Here is a 13,883-nt window from a genome sequence, read left to right on the forward strand (position 1 = left end):
AGTGTTGGGCACACCCAAAATGGCAGAAAAAACAGAGCCAGCAAAAATCTTCATATAAATATAGCAGGAGAAAAAAAAAACCTACATGTAAATACGCACATGACTAAATTCTGCCCTTTGTCTCACACCCATACAACTGAAACGAAATAAAAGACCAATTTCAGCCCTGAGATACACAAACACTGACGGAGGTACAGTTCCTATTTACACCCAGGCTAAACTGATTAGCACTGGAGCTCTGTAAGTATAATCCAGCACAGCATCAGAAACTACTTTTACATGCTCTGCATAATTTTAAGCCTTACATGTCTTTGTGGGTTGGAGAAGCGTAGGCAATCGAGTCCATCACTTTGGTACGGGCTTGGCTGCAGCTCCTGCAAGTGATTTTCTATGGAAAATCATTGTTTCTACACCCCTAATCTGTAGAGCTGTATGAGACTAATATTTGCAGGTTCTTACTGCTTACTCTGTGCATAAAGAAATCTGTTTTTCACAGGGACCATGATCGAGGAGCTCTTGTTGATTTTAAGCAGTGGTTAGCACTTCTGGAAAAGCTCCTTAGGTAGTGGGCTTCACTCTACTGTTTAGGTAGTCAGATCATCAGCTCCTTTCCCCTGTTTTCATAGAAATCTTTCTCCAGGAATCATTTAAAACAAAAAAAAAACCCAAACCAAACAAAAAATACCCCAGTGAAAGTAAGTGAAAGACAATTTGAGGATTAAATTTGCATGATGTACAGGGACACTGGAGATTTTTGTTGTGTGCTTCGCTAGCTGTTCACCAACCTACCAATCCCCACCCCCCAAAAAACCCCAACCAAACCAAACAAGAAAAGGCCAAAATCGTAGGACAGTATGGCATTAAGGTTTCCTATCTCCTTAGCTGTTTTCAGAAATAAAAGCAGTTACTCATAGCGGACACACAAGAGCAGTTTCAGGTAGCTTTCCACAGTAGAAAAGAGACCTTTTCCAAGCTACTTCTTTCAGCTACCTGCAGTCACAGAAGTAACTTTGATGCCTCAGCCTGATGCCTCCCCTTGAGAGGGGACCCACAGCTAAATTTTCCACCTGTGTCAAGTGGCCCCACACCAGCATGGCCAGACCCTGCTGCTGCCCTTCCTCGCTGCAGAAGCAGCCTGTACATAGTGTCATTTCCCAAAAAGCCTAACCTGCTCCTAATCCTTAGAATAATAAAAAAAAAAAAAAATTAAAAAGTGGAAATTGAGCACAGGAGCCACCTTTTCTTAGTCTTTTCTGGATGGAGACTCAATGGCTTCCCATGAAAAACCAAAGAAAAGTCATGAAGAGCTTTTGGTGGTGAAGCTATTCTGACCTCTTGTAGCCTGTGTAACTGAAAGGGGCTAGGGACACATTTTCAAGATTTTTACAGAAATATGCCATATAATTATGGCATAAAGCTAGTACTGTTATCTTATAATCTTTCATTAGGTAATTCTGAATGCACTGTACTGTGACTTTAAATAGCATAGAAATATCTATTACTATAATATAGAACACTAATAAGTAATTCCTATGACAGAAGAGCCTATGTATTTGGGAAACAAACGTGAAAGCAGTGAAAAAATTCACTTTCCTAAATTAACTCTGATTTCCAGATTTTGATACTGAACTTTTTAATCATTATGTTTGAATAATATTAGGGTTTTGGTATCTAATACACTGCTTTAGATTAGGTTTATCAAGTGTCTAATAAAGCAGTATGTTCATCTCTTTTGTCTTCTGGGTGAGGACTCTTTTATTACAGTGTAGTATCTTTTTGTTTTAATGCTGCTCTGCAGTGGATTGCCAGCTCATTAATTTTTCTGCTATAACACCCAAATCCCTTTGCTGATCAGTGTGCTGGATGATTGATTCCCTGCTCCCAGCCTAATTTTTTACATTGGACTGCATTTACCATCTGGTAGATAAATCACCCAAAACACTCAAATTCGGAGTCTGGTTCCAGTGATCCTCTTTGTTTGCTCAGCCAGCAGCACAAATATCACTTGCAAATGTGGAGGTTGTGTTCTCTCACCTGGATAACTCTTCTATATTACAGACAGAGGTTTTAACAAAGAGCATCGAGATAATGATAAAACTCTTCTCATGTAAAAAAAAAAAAATAGGCAGCTGTTCTTTATGTTTTCTAGCCAAAATTTTTGTTTCATCCCTACCATAGCCACTAGTTTCTGACATGAAAAAGAGTACTTCTTACAGCTCAGAACCAATTTTGCACACTTCAAACACATATAACTATTTTCGCGAAGACATTCTTTGTAGGTGTAAACATCCGCACAAGCAAAGAAGAGGACATCCTTTGCAGTTAAACAGAGAAGAAATACAATGAAATAAATTGCCTTCCCAACCCATGTTTTATACAAGAAAAAATTTCTACAACCTCAACAGGAGTCTGCCTATTTTATTTTCACTTTTATAACCTTGAAATGATACTTCCATAAAATTATACTTCCAATCAAGACAGGGAAAAGGAACTCTGCCTCACAGAATTGTCTAGGTAAACTTCTGTGAGAGGTGGAAGATGAAGGAAAAGCTGCTGGAGGGACGCAGTGCTTTAGGAAAGTAACAGTTCATCTGCCCACCAGTGCACATGGCACTATCGCTCGGGGGGGGTCCCTTTCTTTAGCCTTTCTAAGGATTTTCTGCGGTTCTCCTCTGTCCCAGAGAACCCAGTCAGCACAACACTCTGACCTCTGCCTCTCCCAGAGGGATCACAGAAAGGCAGCACACACACATCAGAGTCAATACTAATTAGCAAAATGTAAACATTTAATTAGATCAATGCTTCCCTGAGTTTTAGAGCAACAAACTGCTATCCAGCCACAATTTTTTATCAAACTTTCTACGGAAATACCTGTTGAAAACACTGTTTCAGCTGTCTCCATCAGCCAGCTAAAGACTTTATATCTTGATCTTGTGTTTTATGGACATCCTTAAGGATTAAAACTTACATTTTCAGAAGCACTCACTCATTTTGAATGCCTAGACTATTTTGGGCGTTTTCTGCATATGCACTGACACCTTTACCTAGCCCATCTCTCAAGCTTTTATGCTGCTTTTGTTAAGATTTTTGTTTGGTTTAAAATTTTAGAGGAAATTTAGCAACATCGCAAATGGTGCTTATCTAATCACTCATTCTTTGTAGTCATACGTGAAACTGCATGTGAAACAGTCTCTGAATAGGAGAGCAAATAAAACTCTTGTAAGGTACAACAAACTCCTCTGTATGCTTCAGGTTCAAGCAACAGAGCACTTTCTCTCCCACTGCTGAAATATGTGTGGTTATAGGTTTTCTACAGTCATACACAAGTAGATGTGACAGCATGATTTCATTGGGGGCTGTGTGTTTCTTCTTCCATTATCATACACAGTGCTCACATGAGTTAGTAACTGAGACCAGTTAAGCTTCTTAAAGCAGGATTTTTTGGTCAGCAGTAGGTGAACACTGAAATGTGCCAAACTCCTGAAGCTGGGTGGAAATGTGCCAGTCTGGGAAATAATCAGGGCTGGATCTGGGTGAAGCAATTGGAGCTCCTAAAGTTGAGCATTTCGTGTTCATCTCGAACACACTATGGCGATCAAGGGCAGATTAACTGGAGTTTGCACAGATCCAGCTCTCTGGCTCGCCTGGCCACCCCCATTCACCCCATCTGCTTCCACATCGATCCCGTGAGATTGGTGTGAGGCAGAGGAGATGCCCCAGGGCCTTTCCTTGTGGAACCCGGCTGTTGCCTGCCAGCAAGCCAGGCAGCTGGAATGAGGCTGCCTACGGAGGCTTTGCGGCCAGGCAGAGCCAGATTTCAGGAGGTTTTGGCCTCCAGACCAGACCTGAGAAGAACCATTTCATGTCCTGAACACCCTTGTGTCTGTTTGTCAAGAACATCGTACCTGTCCTCTTCTTCAGCTGCGCCCCATGGGATGCTCTATGCGTCTTATGAAAGCACAGACAGTTTTGCACCTATTTAAGATACACAGGAGCATAGCGAGGTCTCAGCCTGGTAGAAACGGGCTAGGGGAGGAGCCGGCAGCTACTGAGAGAAGCCAGGTCCCTTCAGAAAAATTACTGACAGTTCTGTCTTGTTCCCGATTTTCTTCTCTTTCATTTTCACATGTTTTCCTGCTGGTCTTAATTAACGCTATTTTTGAAGCGTGGATGAGGATCCTGCCAGCTTGAACACGGTTATATAATGTGGGTGTTTCAAGACTGTAATTGCAACTAAATTTATTTTTATAATACTAAGTCGAAAGAGAGGTATTACAAGGATTTAATTTTATTTTGAACCAGATCCTTTAAACACTGTTGCTGTAACACATAATCTATTATCAGAAAAGTCCTGTCTTTTCAGTCCTTAGAAATTGTCTACTATAATGAGAATATAAATTATCCTAAAATAAATCCCGACTTGCTAGTCAAACACCGCCTCCTCACAAACCGCACTATGACCAATGAGGCAGTTTTAGAGCAACTTTAAAAAATTGAACATTGATATCAGTGTAACATTAAATTGCTCTCTTAAACAGAGAAATTCACATCAGCAATAGATATGCAAATGTACACAGACCCTGGTCTGTCTCCCAGCTCCCATCCAGCCAGTCTGGGGACATAACCGGATCAGCAAGAACAGAAGTCTTCTAGGTACTCTTCTAGCAAAGACCTTTACTGGCATCTTGCTCCCCACGCCAAAGACGACAAAAGTTTCCTGGTAAGAATCTTTAAGAGAAAAAAATGACCTGATATTTTTTATTTTTAAAAATAAACACATAAATAAACAAATAAATAAATAGAAGAACATATGACCCATAAATCCCAAATATTTTAACAACTAATGGCACCACTAGATATCTACCTAATAATACAAGATGAAATAATTCTGCTCTCAGATCCCCTTGAAGCCATCTGTGAACTAAATTAGAACTAAAGATACATTGTAGCTGTTCATCAAGACAAAGGGACAGATTTAAGGTTCTCTAGGAAACTTTAATTTCATCAGATCACAGTTTTGATTGCGGAACTTACTCCTAACCGGATTTTGTCTATATCTTCTTATCCTTTTCTGGAAGGAAAATATCACCCAAGAAATGGTTTCATAAAATAAAATTTACTATGGATTGATTTAGTCAAACAAGCCCTTCTCTACACACTTAGGAGCTCCACAAAATACAACTCTACTCTCTCACAATCTTTCTCTTTTTCTTCCTGTATTTCTCTGTATTTCTAAATTGTTAGAATTTCAAGATGATCTAAGAATAAACTACAGCAATTAGAGAGGACTATTTAGTTTACAGCACATTATTTAATTATAATTTTTGTGTTATCTAAAGCTGTTCTTGGGATAGAACAATTTTTTTAAGAATAATTTATAAAGAACTTCCTTGGTCTTCAGCTGTATTGAATATTACAGACTGCTTAGAAAAAGACGGGCTTTCACCTCAAAAATGCCGACATGTCCTCTACCTATATCTATAGGGACTTATCAAGGAGGATAAGCAATAGTCTCGAGTCAGAAGAATAGATCGTTTTTCAACATCACTGGTGCTCAGCATTTCTTCTTCCCAAATTTTACAGCTACTGTTATTCTGGGAACTACTGCCACTGCCTGCTCTGTGGACACTCGCGAAAGTCTGACCACAGGCTGGAAAAGTCACAAGCACTTTCAGTTGACAGATCAATGGTGGAACGTGATAATCTCTTTATAGGAAAAGGGTAAATCGAGCCTCCTGTCAATATCTGTGGGATTCTCTGCCTTTGTACTTCTCTACTCAAAGACCTTGACCACAGCTTCTTTTTTTTCAAGTCCAAGTAAATATTAACTCTCCCCTTTATCCAGTCTACTGTCAACTCTAGAAGAAAACCAGCAGGCTATAAGTACAAAATGCTTATCCTTACATCAATAGCAAGAAAAGGATCAGAATTCTTGTTTTCCCTTTAACAGGAATTATCAGAGAGGTACAGAAAGAATGTTTCCTTGGCAATATTTTCCATAACAAACATAGCTCCTCTTTTCCTCTTTTCAAAAAATGATAAAGAAATTGGATTCGATCCAGTCCCTTCAGTCAAGCCTCGATTGCTCCATCATGCTACCAGTTCCCACTAGTGACAATGATGGAGTGACACCTGTTATGAGATGATTTTCTGCTATTCTGACACTTTCAATTCTACTTTAATTACGTTTCGGCTCTTTAATCAGCATAAGAATCTGTACTGCAAGGACATTTCATGTCTAGGTAATTACACTAAAGGGAAACAAATATGTGCATGTTACTGTCTGAGTTTTAATTTCTCTTTTTAATCACTGGTTTTACTTTTTACTTATAGTTGATTTATATTCATGCCTTATGATACTTTCTCAAAGTGATATGTAACCTGTCTAAGTTTAGATCATTTACTTCAGAAGTTCGATTGGCACAAACACATATCACAGTTTATTTGATTTGACTGTTATAATTCATTTACAGGAACATAAGTCATAGTATCTTAGATAAAATTAGCACTTATTCTAGTCCCGTCTACCATTTCAGATCAAGTTTATCTATGCAAACGTAAAAAGATGTGTACTTCTTAAAATAGTTAGGTTAATTTACCTGAACGTACCTCGCTTCCATCCCCTGCTTTTACGTTCTCGCCAACGTGGCTTCATATCTTTAGCACAAATTGTTTTGGCCTTGTGTAACTTAGAATGATATACCAAAACAACCTCCTCACCCACTGAATCTTCACAAAAACCACAACGGGTATGTCTGTTCCAGCTGATAAGCATGGACGAAAGCCAGTCTTGAGGCCACATCTCATTCTGGTTCAGAGAGACCCCACTGAGCCCAGGCAGAAACCAAGGCCGAGCTCCAGAGGCCGGCAGTGCCTGAGGTTTATATCCTCCCAAATCCGTGTTCACGTCTGCCATGTGGACTGGGCACAGGCAGGGCCAAGGGAGCTACACACTTGTGTTTAGCTCTTCCCTGTCAGTGGGGACAGTCTGGACCCAAGCTTCAGACAACACACAAGCCTAGACTGAGAAAGAGTGTACATAAAACTCATTTTGGCCAACTCACTCGTAAACTCAAGTCTTCACCTCAAGTGTAGATGTATCAGATGTGAGTAGCTTTAGACTCCTTCTTATCCTAAGGAAAAAGGCAAATTTTTCAGCTACAACAGCTCATACATAATAGGTAACATGCCTTACAGTAGTGACCGTTCACCCTGGTTTGAACCCTAAAGCTGTAATTTGCCAGTAAATACAGACAGCATTTTTGAAAGTGTGCCACCTTCTCAGTGCTGATGTATCTTAGATGCTTCTAAGAAAGAAACCCTTGCAAAGGTGATTGAATAATCATCTCCCTCGGAAACTGTTTCCTGAGGCACTGAGAGCTTGTGCCCAAAATGCTGTGTTTCTAACCCTACTATAGCCTTGTTCATTTAGGGTTTTAGCACTTTTAAAATTCTCAATGTCTCATTCTGCAACTATCAAACCCTTTTGGAAGGAAGCAGAGTTAGCAAAGGCAAGGGCAACATTCATGCAGAGATGGTGTCCTGCCGAGGCAAAGCATTCCAGGTACTTGCCTGCTTTGGTTTGGCCTCCGTGACCTCAGATTTTGCCGTTTCCCACCATCCCCACAAGCTGTCAAGCACTGAACAAGAGCACACCGCTGGTGGCCCGCAAACAAAATGCAGAAGATGATACATTCTTAATTTCTAGTCCTTGATTACAGCAGGTATGAATATGTTACATGCACCACATCAGAGTGCTACACAGACAAGACTTGAGCAGATTATTTTTTTCTTGAAATATGCATGCTATGTCTCTTCCGCTTGCACTGGTATCCAGCAATAGTAAGCTTGGGGGATCCCTGCTACAGTATCTGGAGGACAGACTTGAAGGCATCTAACAAAGTAATGGAAGCAAAGAGTCCCTAATCGAACAGCCTCCACTGCACATCAAGGATGTGGGGGAACAACAACCTCAGCAGGAGATGCCGAGGAAAAAGACTTGCAAATTCTGAATGAAACCACATTCATTGATGGTGGAAAGTAGACAGAAGCAAAGATGAGACAAAAAGAGGCACTATTTTTCTGCGGTACCACATGCACCTCCAGTAACAGTGACAGTAGCCATACTTTAAATGCACTGCTCCTTCTTTGGGTGTGTGCAGTAATCAATAATTAATATAATTTTTCTCTTCTGTTGTTATACTACACAGACTTACGATCATGCTCCTGGACATTTCTGCCTCATCTGCATTTAAACTGGATCTCCTCTTGCTTGTCTCACCTTCTGTGCCTTTCCCAACTCTTCTTTCTCTAAAACTCTGTTCACACAAGGGAAAAAGGCATGCTTTGAAAACAAAAGCATATGATGTGGCCAGTTCTTGCCACCCTTGTCCATCCTCTGTGACTTGCTCCCACTCTCAGCTGTGTGTCTTTTCTCATACTGCTTCCTCACTCCCTTCTGCTCGTGTACCAGTCAACCTTCCACTCCCATCCCTCGTCAGGACCCGCTCTTGTTGTCCAGCTTTTAGATGCTTTTGTCCTACTGATGATGTCTACCCCTCCCTTCTCATCCTACCACACTTTAAAATATGAAATCACATGAATTTTGCTTGTGCTTGTTGCACTCCTGTTGGCTTACCATGTTCTCTGCTTCACCTCTCTCTTTTTTCCTACTGTTTCCACATTCTCTGTTTGTCTAATTTACTCCATGAGTTATTTCAGGGCAGAAACCATTTCTCTAAAGCATATTGAAAGTTAAGATAATGTATATATGGTGAAGGATGGCTCCACTATAGCTTTGTCTGCTGTTTTCTCTAAAAATTTACAAGCTTTTTGACAGCTTGTACTTCCATGCTCAATAAACAGCCCATCATAGACTCAGCCATCACCCTATCACAGGATAGATACTTTCCTTTGTCCCTCTATCCCCTTCCTGCTCCCTACTCGGTAATTTCCATCTACTTTTATCTACGAACTATTTCAGACATGTTATGACTGTGCAAAAGAAAAGCATTCATACCCCGCAGAAGAGGAATTCCATGAAAGAGAAGGTGTCCTTAATTTTTCCTTGACCTCATTCAATCCTCAATAAGCTATCTTGAAACAATTTTATCTTTACCCACTTCACTCAAAGAGAATTTAAGAAACTGGGGGCAGCATACGGCCTATGAGACTCATGGGAGGTGTGTGGAATTGTCCCAAACAAGTATATTTTATCAGATGAAGGAACAGCAAGCTGAAAGGCTTACCAACAGAAACATATCCCTGTTAATTAAAATCCTGGATGTACAAATCCAAACCAATGCACTGAGCAATACCCCTTGTTAAGTCTGCGTACCTCTCACCAAAATCCTCAGCATTTGGTCAGTTATGATCAAATTGCCACCCCTGTGGCTGCCACACGTGTGACTGGAGTGTATCTTCCACCGGAGACTCAACCGGACTGAAACTGAAACTGAAGATGTCCACGCACAGCGTGTGTCTCCGGAGAGTACCGGCGGATTAGGAGCTCATGAACTAACTACATTTCGTACTTACCTTCACACTCAGGATGCTTAATAACCCCCTGTAGTTCACAGCCTTTATTAAAGACACGACTATCTTATAGCCTGAGCAGAGAAGCAAGCATCACGCCACTCTACTCACGGACGGCCAGTGAGTACCAGAAATGTTACAGAACATGACTACAGGTAGCGCTGGCAATAATATAACATCTCTAAAATGTCAACCTAAGATTCTCTTTTCCAGAAAGAAACACCAACTTATTTTTTACCCCATTCTGGGTAAAACAGGCCTATTTCATTTTCCTAGTTTAGCAAAGTATGGATTGACAGATGAACAAACACATACGAGTCCGCATCATCAATTACCTCTAGATATGTCTTAATTCTCTGTTTCGTGCTCTAATCACTTGATTATATGTTCTTCCCTTGGCCAGGTATGATGCAATTATATCATAATTTAACAAAAGACCGAACCACAATGCATGTGCTGAAGGGGTAGAATCAAGCCTGAAAAAGCTATCTTAATTTTCATGTTGTCTGCCTGTGTCCTCCACCTTGCAATGTTATTTTGCTACAGCAAACTCTTTCTTAAGCAGCATATTCTCAGAAATAAAGGAGAGGAGTTCAGTATTTCCTAAAAATTAACAAAAAATAAAGGTAGCTACATAATCTAGTGATGATAAAATGTTACAAGCTCAGGAACTGTCCCAAAAAGTGTAAGAAACTCTTCCAGGGCAGCAGGTCAACCTAATGCAAATATTAAAATGACAAAGTAACAGAGGAGAGAAGAATTTTGCTTCTCCAAGTATGGAAAGTAATTTAGAGAGTCCAAATGTTTGAAGAAAAAATAGTAATAGCATTCTTAAGTTTAACTTTCAGTATAAATAGCAATGTACATGGTAGCAGTCCGCTGAGAAAGGTGCTAATGCCAACGTCTGGCCCCACGTGTAAATATAGGAAACTCATCTTTTGCAGGGAGTAGTTTATCCAGTAAAAGTTAATGAAGCTATGCAGAGGTAAGTGAGGGGAAAATCTGTCCCAGATATTATGTGTTGATATTAGTTCTTTCAAAATTAATGTTGAGAACTGAAACACTGCAGTTTTACGTGATACAGTTAACACATAGCAGAATCTGACAACTGCATTTTTAAATGAAATTTCCTTCCATATTTTAGTAGTTACACTAAAAACAGCGCCTGCCATACATACATATATAGCACATATATTTGCTTTTGCCTATTTTTAGTAGAACCGAATCATTCTGAATGTCTCCAATATAGCATACGGTTTTCAAATTCCAGGTTGGAAAGCCCTCTTTCTGTGATGGTTTCTAAATAATGGTATCTGTGTGTTCTACATTATCTTAGAAACTTCCTCATACATTTCATCAGCCTTCCATATTTAATCTCACTGATTTATGCACATGCCGTGGTCTAATGACCCACATGTCTCTGATGGGTAAGCCGCTAACGCCAGTGACACATTAACCTATTAACCTCTCTTTAAAAATAACCATGATATTCATACAAAGAGAATGAAAAAGTCAGGCAGCAGTAAAACAGTAGCATTGTGGTATCGCACACTAATGCAGTATATATCTAAACTGGGTAAAATGAAGAAGAAATGAGCATATCAAGAGCGAACAGCAGTTAGATTTATTATATTGCAAAATCATTTTGCCACAGTTTGCTGGTCTGCGAATTTGATAGCCTGCTTTAGCAGCATTATCCATATTATAAAATGTAATTGGGAGGAAGATCACTATTCCATTCACTCATTTCTTGAAAGCTGTTATACAATTTGGGGACCCTATCCTGGAAGGTACCGAGAGTTCCTTCCAACGTGGAAATTGCCTTCCAAATCCTGCTGAAGACAATGGGAGTGGGGGGCTCTGTGCACAGGGCGAGAAACGTTCATCACCTTGGAGAAGGCACTTTGCGCGGCTCTCGCTGGCAGTCCTTGCAGTGGAATAAACCGATCATTTTAAAAAGCAGTAGGAGGCATACACGGCAATTTTTCAGAGAAAAAAATAAATTGCCTGTTCTAAATAGTAGTCGTAGAAGAAAAGCAAGTCTTTCTAACAAACTGTAAACTTTATATTGTATGTATTTACTTTGTTCTACTTTAAAAACACCATATCCCTCATGATATTAGAAAACGTGCTGCTGTCACGCCGAACCAATTCATCTACATTGAAAGTGTACTATACCAGCATATACTTACGCATAGGATTGGCAGGCACAATAAAGCATTCTCCTGTCATGCAACCAAAGCAGGAAAAATCCCTAAAAAGCTTATTCTGTGCACATCACGGCATATTTTGCCATCTACCTCTCACCCAGAGTGAACCTACGCAGCAACCGGCAGAAGGACGGAGGGAGAGGCTGCCCCGGCTCTGGGGTCTGTCTGGGCTGCGCACACGAACAGAGTGAGACCGAAGAAACAGCCCGTGCGAGCCCCGTAAGGGGCTGCTGCGCTCACGGCTCTTCCCCCGCTGTCCGCGGCAGGACGGGGAGGGAGCGGCGCGGAGGACGGGGCGGGCTGCGGGCAGCCCCCGGGGCGGCCGGCGCGCACCTGCCGGCACCGCGGCGGGGGGGGAGAGGGGGGGGAAGAGGGGAACAACAAAAGCCGAGAGACGGCGGCAAACTCCTTTCCTTTCGGCGGGGAGCCGCTGGAGAGGGGGCTCCCCCCGCCCCCGGAGAGCGGGATCTCCCTGCCGGCCGGGGCGCCGGCCCGCCGCACCCGGGGCCGGGGCGGGCGCCGCTTCTTTGTTTTCCGCCGCCCGCCGCGCCGGGCCGGGCCGGGCCGGGCCGGGCCGGGAGGAGCAGGGGGGCCGCGCTCAGCCCTCCACGTGCACGCGTGGGCTGCCCGCGCGGGTGGGCGCAGTTGCGGGGGTGGGCGCGGGAGCCGGCGGGGCTTTACCTGAGCAGTTGATGCCTTTCCCCTTGCCGCCGCCCTGGCACTCGGAGCCGGGCAGGGGGTGGGAGGCGCGGCCGGCGGGCAGCGCAGAGAGGGCGAGCACCAGGAGGGCCGAGCTGTAGCACAGCGCCAGGGGGGGTCCCGCTCGCAGGAGCGGCCGGGCGGCGGCCGGGCTCTCTCCCAGCATGGCGAGAGGCGGCCGAGGAGCAGCGCCGGCGGCAGCGGGATGGCGGCGGCGGCGGCGGCAGGCCCGCAGCATCAACCGGAGCCCGCGGCGCCGCCCGGGCGGGACCGTCCTTTCTCCGCCGCGCCGGAGCACACCTTCAGCATCCCCGCCGCGGCGGCCGCACAGACCCGCCGCTGCCGCCGCCGCTGCTGCCGCCGCCTCCGCCGCTGCCCGGCCGCGGGCAGGGCTGGCCCCGGCGGTGCAGCGCGGCCCCCGCAGCCCGGCGGTGCGGCGGCCGCCTCCGCGCCTGGCCGCCGGCGGGGCCGCCTCGCCCCGGCCGCGCTCCTTTGTGCGCGGCGCCCGGCAGCGCCGCCGCTCCGCCTGCAACAAAGGGAGCGGAGCCGAGGCGGCTGCTGCTGCCGCCGCCGCCGCCGCCGCGGAGGGGGAGGAGGAGGAGGAGGAGGGAGAGAAGGGGGAGGAAGCACACGTGATGGCAGCCCCCTCCCCCGGGACCGGAGGGGAGGTGAGGGGCTTCTCCTCGCTCGGCGGGCAGGGCGAGCGCCGGCGGCAGCGGTGGGTCTGTGCGGCGGGGCCCCCCCGCGGGGAGCGGGCGGAGGGACCGCGGCGCGGCGGGGGGCCGGACCGGGCCGGGCCGGGCCGGTGGTGGGTACCGCCGAAAGGCGTGTGGGGATAATACTGATGGGTGAATGAAAGCAGAGCGGGTCCCAAGGGGCGGCGAGGAAGGAGGGCCACTGGCACGTCGTTTGTCATCCCACGAGATGGTTTATTATTCACTAATAAGCCGGCGTGAGTGGGGATGGGGAAGAAAGCGAAGAGACCATCTCTGCTATTGACTAATTGTAAGGGTTGTGTTTAATTTTTACTGAACGGAAGCCCAGCACGTATGGTGGGAGCATTTGTACCGATCCAAGTAAATAAATATGTTGACGGTGAAGGTAGTGACTTTTGTAACACAGTGCTTTTACTATCTAGGGGTTTTCCAGTCCCTTACGTGGAGACGCTTCAGAGCGTCAGAAGCACTGCATGGGTACAGCGTGCCAGGCACGTATCTTGAGTGCAGACCCTCAGCATGTTGCTGTGTGGCTGAAAGCTTTGTGTAAGTTGACAGCACTGTTATCATTTTTACATGGGGAAAACACAGGACAATGCTTTACGTTCGACAAGAATTTTCCTGTCTCAGTTGTCACTTACATTTCATGCAAGTTTTTTAATCCACTGTACAAACCATTTGTTTTTCAGGAACAAGAACTGCCCATTTCCTTGGGCTCTCTGCT

General features: G+C 44.3%; 1 protein-coding gene across 1 annotated transcript in view; it reads right to left on the bottom strand.

Annotated features, from left to right (window-relative positions):
- TMEFF1 (transmembrane protein with EGF like and two follistatin like domains 1) overlaps positions 1 to 12,681 on the bottom strand; it is a 128,412-nt gene extending 115,731 nt beyond the window's left edge. The window contains exon 1 of the mRNA XM_050892232.1: positions 12,426 to 12,681. Coding sequence (XP_050748189.1) covers positions 12,426 to 12,681 — 256 coding nt within the window. The remainder of the gene's footprint in view (positions 1 to 12,425) is intronic.
- Between the last annotated feature and the right edge of the window lie 1,202 nt (positions 12,682 to 13,883).

Source organism: Gymnogyps californianus, chromosome 2 (assembly GCF_018139145.2).
Source record: "Gymnogyps californianus isolate 813 chromosome 2, ASM1813914v2, whole genome shotgun sequence".
Classification (NCBI taxonomy): domain Eukaryota; kingdom Metazoa; phylum Chordata; class Aves; order Accipitriformes; family Cathartidae; genus Gymnogyps; species Gymnogyps californianus.